Below are 6,929 nucleotides of genomic sequence, written 5' to 3' on the forward strand. Positions count from 1 at the left end.
GGGGGGGACTGCAGTGCTATCAATTATCCAGCGCGCAATGTTCAGCTTGAGGAGGACACATAAAGTTAAGATTACAGAAAAAAACGGTCCATGACTCTCCTACTTTACCAGTAATAATAATTGTATTACTACTGGAGAGGCAGGTTATTTGGGAAATCTATATCTCATAACCAGTAGCAGGGGCCCGCGTGTTGGACTGTATTCTATTACCAGGTGTATATGTAGACTCATTTCTAACTAATCAACATTGTATTTGCGGGTTGACCTCTGCCCCTGCACAGCCTGGCATGTTGCTGTATGGATGTGAAACATAAAAACCATGAGGAGAACCGTTGAGGAGTATTACAGTGGGTGTGCCAGTGTGACACTGAAAACTAAAAGTGGCCCGTGCATGGCCCCCAGCCCCCATTTGGGGGGGCGGGGTGCGCTACCTGAGTGGCCTGAAGAGACGCCTGCAGCTCCTGCAGCTCCTCCTCGTGGACTTTCCTGAGGAAGGCGATCTCGTCCAGCAGCGACTCCACTTTCTTCTCCAGCTCCAGGCGCGACAGGGTGGCGTCGTCCACGTCCTTTCGGTAGCCCTTCAAGGTGTTCTCGGCCTCCTCGCGCAGCTTGGTCTCCTCCTCCAGCTTCTCACGCACGCGCTCCAGCGTGTCGTTCATCTGAACGCAGTCCACGTGCATCTGGCTCCTCTCGTGCGTAAGCTCCTCCACGCGCGCCCGCAGCTCGCGGATCTCCTGCTCGTAGAGCTCGTGGAGGCGCGAGGGCTCGTTGTGGCGCTGGCGCAGCATGCCCACCTCCGCCTCCAGGACCTTGTTCTGCTGCTCCAGGTTGTGCACCTTCTCGATGAAGGACACGAAGCGGTCGTTGAGGCCCTGCAGCTGCTCCTTCTCGTTGGTGCGGATGATCTTCAGCTCGTTGGTGACCGCGGTGGACTGGGTCAGGTCCATCGCGGAGTCCGGCATGGAGGAGAAGACGCGCCCGGGAGCCGCTGTCCTGCGGTAGCTGGTGGAGGACATGACGGAGGGGGGGCCGTAGTTGCGGTGGCTGCTGCGGTATCCCGCAGGGGCAGAGTGCAGGCGGGACGGGCTGCTGCTGCTGCCCAGACCCACTCGGCCGGACCGGGGGGCATCTCCGAAGATCTTCCTGTAGGAGCTGCTGCTGTAAATGTCGCTGGAGTAACTCATGTTTCCTTTGCCCGGTCCGACTGGCCTGTACGGGAGAGAGAGAGAGAGAGTGTGTGTGTGTGTGTGAGGGTGAGTGTGTGAGCGAGAGAGAGACCGTGAGATGCGAGTGATGTCTGGCCCGGACAGGTGCTTTTATAGTGAAGACGCCGGCGCGTCATTTGACGCAGGGACAACAGAAGTTGAGGGCAAACCTGCAAGCTTTTGCAGAAAACCTCCACCCTGGGGGGACACGAATCCACTCATGCAGCTCCCCTTTTCTAACCACTCTAAATGAAGATCACGTTCTGTATCGGGGGCTCCATTGTAGACTTTTGGACCCGAGAGCTTACTGCACCTTACTGTCATTAAGTCGTAACTCACGACATCCTGTCATGTTCTGACTTGATGACATGCAAATGCAATCCCATCATATTTAAGTCACGTGTAATCTCATTTTCCGTGTACTGGACTGTCTCGTGTTACCTTAGTCCATACTGTCCACTGTCATTGCAGTTTTTCTTTGCTGTCCCAGCAGAATGGCAAATGAGATCGATGCACAGTGCGCCAGGGTGTGTTTTTGGTGCTGCAGTCTGCATCCAGCCGCCCTTATCACCCCGTCCTCCGCAACATCGGAATACTGGATGAGACTCACTATGGTGGCCTGGTTCCTGCGCTCCCACATCATCGCAGTCTCATCTGCAGCCCTGGCACTCGGAAACATCCTGTCGGTCACGGTCATACTGCAGCACAACAACAAAACACATGTAATTATTACTATATATGAGAACCATATTAGAAGTCAACACAACCTCCAACAGCGTGTCTGTTTACTCTGCTCCCCCCATAGAACTTAGATCCCTATAACTATAGGCCCTATGGGCATGGTCCCTTAAAATGTTTGTAAAGCTGACAAGCAGCGTTGGTTAAAAGTTGAATTTCTGGATGATTATTAACATTATATCCCAATGGATGATATGTACACAGCCAGAGTCCTGATCCCGAGTGAGCTACGGCCACACCATCAGTCCCCGTTGGTTAAAGGTCCTGTATGTGGTTGCTGCGCAGAGCTGTCGCTGGCCTTGGTTCTGATCCAGACTGGAGGCTGGAGAACGACCACGCCCAATGCACACACACACACACACACACACACACACACACACACGCACACACACACACACACACGCACACGCACATACACGCACACACATGAACATACACATATACACACACACACGCACACGCACATACACAGACACACACACACACACGCACATACACAGACACACACACACACACACACACACAAGCACACAGACCCACACACGCACGCACGAACGCACACGCACATACACAGACACATACACACACACACACACACACACACGCACATACACGCACACACATGAACATACACATATACACACACGACCTCCAACCCTACACCAGGAGGGCGTGTTCGCTGCCAGTCTGGGAAACGACCCGACCACAGCCAAGTCCTCCTGAATCACCTCAGACCTTTTCGGACCATTCTGCTTTTATAATGGCTGTAAAGAAAGAACTCATACCTGTTTTATATTTCATCTTTACAACATGACCTATTGCTTTTTTATGGGAAAAGTGGAAAACATTTTTTCTTCATACAAGAAGTAACCCATTAGGAGAAAAGTCTTTACACAGCAACAACACGCAGGATCTATTACTACTCACTACGTCAGTCTGGAATTCTTGTCTGTCCTCATAGTTTACCTCCATCAGGTGTGCTCCAATCTCTTCTTTTATTGCAAACAGTCAGTGTAACTCGTTAGTAGAATACCTTGTCAATATATATGTCACATACATTTGGAAGTCAGTAAGCAATGCAAACAATGTCAACGTGGTAGATAGATGACACTGGCAAGTCTTTAGATTTTAGTTACACATGTTAACCACTAAGGGATGCTAACACATCAGAGGTCCTTCACCTGAGCAGCAGCGCTGCACCAAGGTCCCGGCCTTCGCTCGCATTGAGACTCAGTGGCCACTTTATCAGTCAGAACTCATTCAATGCCATGTCATTTATAGTCTCAAATCATAGCAGAGGTCATCTCAGGACACTTTACACATAGAGAAGGTCTAGACCACGATCTATAATTTATAAAGACTCAAAACAATTCCCCCCCAAGAGCAAAAATCTGGTCTCCAGGTCTCCAGGTCTCTAACAGAAGACTAGGAGGTACCGGTCAGTTTCTGGACGTGGAGCTGCAGGGCGCCACTGATCCCACACACCAACACACACACCTCGGGTGTCAGCTTACCGCTGGGATCATCAAGACACAACGCATCTCTGATGCAGAGACTGTGTCTGTGTGGGGGTGTCTGTGTGTGTCTGTGTGTGAACATGTGTGTGCATGTACGTGTGTGTGTGTGCGTGCGTGTGTGTGTGTGTGTGTGTGTGTGTGTGTGTGTGTGTGCAACAGAAGGGCCTATTCAAGAGAGAGGGTACCAGTGCCAGCAGGAAATGACAGGTAATTACAACTGTCCGATTTCTATCGTTGTATGTCTGCCCCCCCCCCCGCCCCCCCACCCTTATAGTACCAAACAGCACAGCAACAGGACAGACGCCATCTTTATTGAATTGATTCTACTGAAAGCATCCTATCACTCAGTAAAGTGATACGTCAGGTCCCCATTCACTCAGCCCGCTCAGTCTCTATCAGCTGCGGCAGAGAGCTGCTGCTGTACCCCAGAAACACGCCCCCCCTCAGTGAGATGTGCAGTGTGCATCGGTACCCCGACCCCGGTGTGATCACTGCACCCAAACAAGGACCCAGCTGGCAGCCCTGAGCTCTCCCTACACTGCCATTTGCATGCAGACAGTGCCACTAGTTGGATGTCAGAGGGAATATGCGGGGGTGTTACAACAAAGAAACAGGAAGAGGGCGCTGTTCTCCCAGCAGAGCAGAAAGGAAAGGCTCGTGGCAGTGGCAAATGGTAGAAGTGTGAGAGAAAAGCAACCTCTAACATATAGAATCCATCAGTGTAATGAGGAAAAAACACAAAGACACAAAGAGCAATCCAAGATAATAACCATGTTAACAGCAGACCTATTAATGGCTGCATTCCATTCCTTTCCCTCTGATTCAGGTCCTTTTTTATTGTGCTCACTGGTTCACTGGCATGGTTTACTGGGGCTCGGATGGAACAGAGCCATCAATAAAGTTTTGGGAAAGTAGCAAAAGGAAAACCTTTAGTGACCAATAGTACAGCTCTGCTGAGAAGGGGATTGGCTGCAATCTGTCGTCCCTGCAGAATCCTGTACCCCTCCAGGACCCAGAGGTGCAGGAAAAATGATTGGCCAATCCCTCCCACCCACGGACACAAACTTTCAGAACCCCTCCTCCCTGGCAGGAGGCCTCAGTCCATCAGCAGAAAGACCTCAAGCAACTAAAACAGTGACTTCTTGGCATCTTTTTCATTTTTGGACAGCAACATTTATATTCTGTATTTGTGCTCTTACCTGTAGCAGTATTTTGCTCCATTGTGTATTGTGGATTCCATTTTCATTGGCACACCAAGGCAAAGTCCATGCAAGTGAAAACCTAATTTGGCAATAAATCTGATTCTGATTCCATGTGGTTGATCGTCCTATTTGTCTATAGTTATCGTGTGAAGAGAACATGACTATTTTCACAACCATATTGAAGATGTTACAGTAAAAGGATGATTCCACATTTTGAGCTTGTTTTGCTTTCCTGCCATTAGTAGAGAAAACCGACGCTTTTTATCCAAAGTAACTTACAATTCCTATATATCTCAGAGGTCGCACGGCTCCGGAGCAACAAGGGGTTAAGTGTCCTGTTCAGGGACACGTTGGTGTATGTCTCGCAGTGAGAATCAAACCCCGGCGTCCCACACCAAAGGCATGTGTCTTGTCCACTGCACAGCCACCGGCAGCCGGTTAGCTTATCTTAGAAACCAGTTTAAATCAAATCCACCTTCCAGGGCCTCTAAGGTTCACTTCTTACAGACTTTGGCTTTGGTACATGTCTCAGATCCCAGCTGACACGCAGCAGACTGATTGTTCAATCTTCACATGATCTAGTCCCGAGATAATGCAATTTATCATTGTTTTGGTCAAATTGCAATCACTTTGGTACGCAGATCAACTGTCTGCTGTTATGTCATGTTGATCAAAATATGACATACTGGATGTCTGTTTAACTGTCGTACCCACAAAACATCTAGGCACGAGCTCCTTGAACATGTCTTTAAATGCAAAATGGTCCAACCTTTTCTGTGTTGACCCAGTATGTCCCGACCACCAGACCACCAGGGATCCATGGTTCTCCTCGAGAAACAGTCCATCATGAAAGGCTTGTTTTTTTTAATTTAGCCATATATAATGAAAATGTAATGAATGAAAAGTGAGCTTTAAAGGTGATTGGACGGAGCGTGGGCAGCTGCTCCCCCCACTATCTGGTCTTCATGCTAAACTTTAGTTTGATAACTGGCGTACAGACATCTCGTCTGACTCACACTGCATGCTGTAATAATACCATATTATTTATTGACCATGCCCCCCCCGTTGGTATTGAAACATGCCTTGTGCTTCCTTCACCAGCCTGCTAACCTGGCTTCTGCGGCGGTCCCGACCACTGCTGCTGTCTCTCCCCTCTGTGAACCCGATGTGCCAGGTAGGACTCACTCGATTCAACCCTGTGAAGAGCCTCCCTAGGTGTCAGGCCACTCAGCTCCCTCGCTTTCCTTCTATCTTGGATGCACTGATCTTGTCTGATGTGGACTCCGGTCTCCCGGGATCCCTCTTATTTGCCGCATGCAGACAATCTCCTCCATCTGTATGCGTATACACACACACATGCAAAGCACACACACTCTCTCTCTCATATCCATCTCTTGATCTGAGCTGTCAGCTGTGATGGAATGGATCATGGAAGGCTGTTGTCACTCAGCTACTTCCTGCAGTAACAGGGTGCCACACTGGATCTGGCTGCTGCTGGGCTCCTATTGAGCTGATCAAATTCACTGGGACTCAGATAAATGCATTCAATTAGGATGTGAATGTGGATTTGGAACAGGATGAGGTAAAGTGGACGGGGGAAGGGGGCAGTAACAAAAACCTGCTGTCGAGTTGAACAATTTCAAGCAGCCTTCAGTCTGAACAGGAAGTCACAGAATAGACTTCCTGTTGGATCAGATTCTGATTAAATGTTTTCATCGCCTGTCCATCAAAGTCCTGAATGGCAAGCCAGCCCAACCCCTAAAACACTGCTTTCATCTCAAACACACACACGTACAGTACATTTGATCAGGGTTTAATGTTGATAATGCTGCGTGACCTTTGTTTTCACAACCTTCTCCCTGTGAATGCGCCTGGATCGCCAGTGGAACCCGAGAACTCGGACCAGATCGCTGTCCTCCCAGTTACACACAGAGACAACAGTGGCGCCCCCTGTTGATGCCGTGCAGACGCTGGTGATTAACGGTGAGAAACAGAAACAAAGAGACATAAATAGGCAACGATAAGTAATTCTGCATGTTGGAATCGAGATGGAAATCATTTCAGATGATTGATTGATTGATTCCACTGACAGCCTTTGATGTGTTTGATGCTAACTTACTTACTTACATAATTCCAAATGGAGTATGAAATAGCAGTTAGACATTTGATGGTATGAGCATTCCTACCATCACACTTCTAGCTGTGCTCATTATAATCATCATCATTCAACCTTCATGCGTGTGAGCACAGTCGGGGGGGGGGGGGGG

The 6,929-nt window shown here is 49.0% G+C and overlaps 1 protein-coding gene and 1 long non-coding RNA gene across 2 annotated transcripts in view; both read right to left on the bottom strand.

Annotated features, from left to right (window-relative positions):
* The window catches only part of zgc:65851 (uncharacterized protein LOC321113 homolog), a 5,925-nt gene extending 4,634 nt beyond the window's left edge, over positions 1 to 1,291 (bottom strand). Inside the window, exon 1 of the mRNA XM_034871637.1 lies at positions 432 to 1,291. Within this exon, the coding sequence (XP_034727528.1) occupies positions 432 to 1,184 (753 nt within the window). The 5' untranslated portion in view covers positions 1,185 to 1,291. The remainder of the gene's footprint in view (positions 1 to 431) is intronic.
* Positions 1 to 5,016, bottom strand: part of LOC117944642 — a 12,033-nt gene extending 7,017 nt beyond the window's left edge. The window contains exon 1 of the long non-coding RNA XR_004656625.1: positions 4,915 to 5,016. This is a non-coding gene — a long non-coding RNA (uncharacterized LOC117944642). The remainder of the gene's footprint in view (positions 1 to 4,914) is intronic.
* Between the last annotated feature and the right edge of the window lie 1,913 nt (positions 5,017 to 6,929).

Source organism: Etheostoma cragini, chromosome 5, assembly GCF_013103735.1.
Source record: "Etheostoma cragini isolate CJK2018 chromosome 5, CSU_Ecrag_1.0, whole genome shotgun sequence".
In the NCBI taxonomy this organism is placed as follows: Eukaryota; Metazoa; Chordata; class Actinopteri; order Perciformes; family Percidae; genus Etheostoma; species Etheostoma cragini.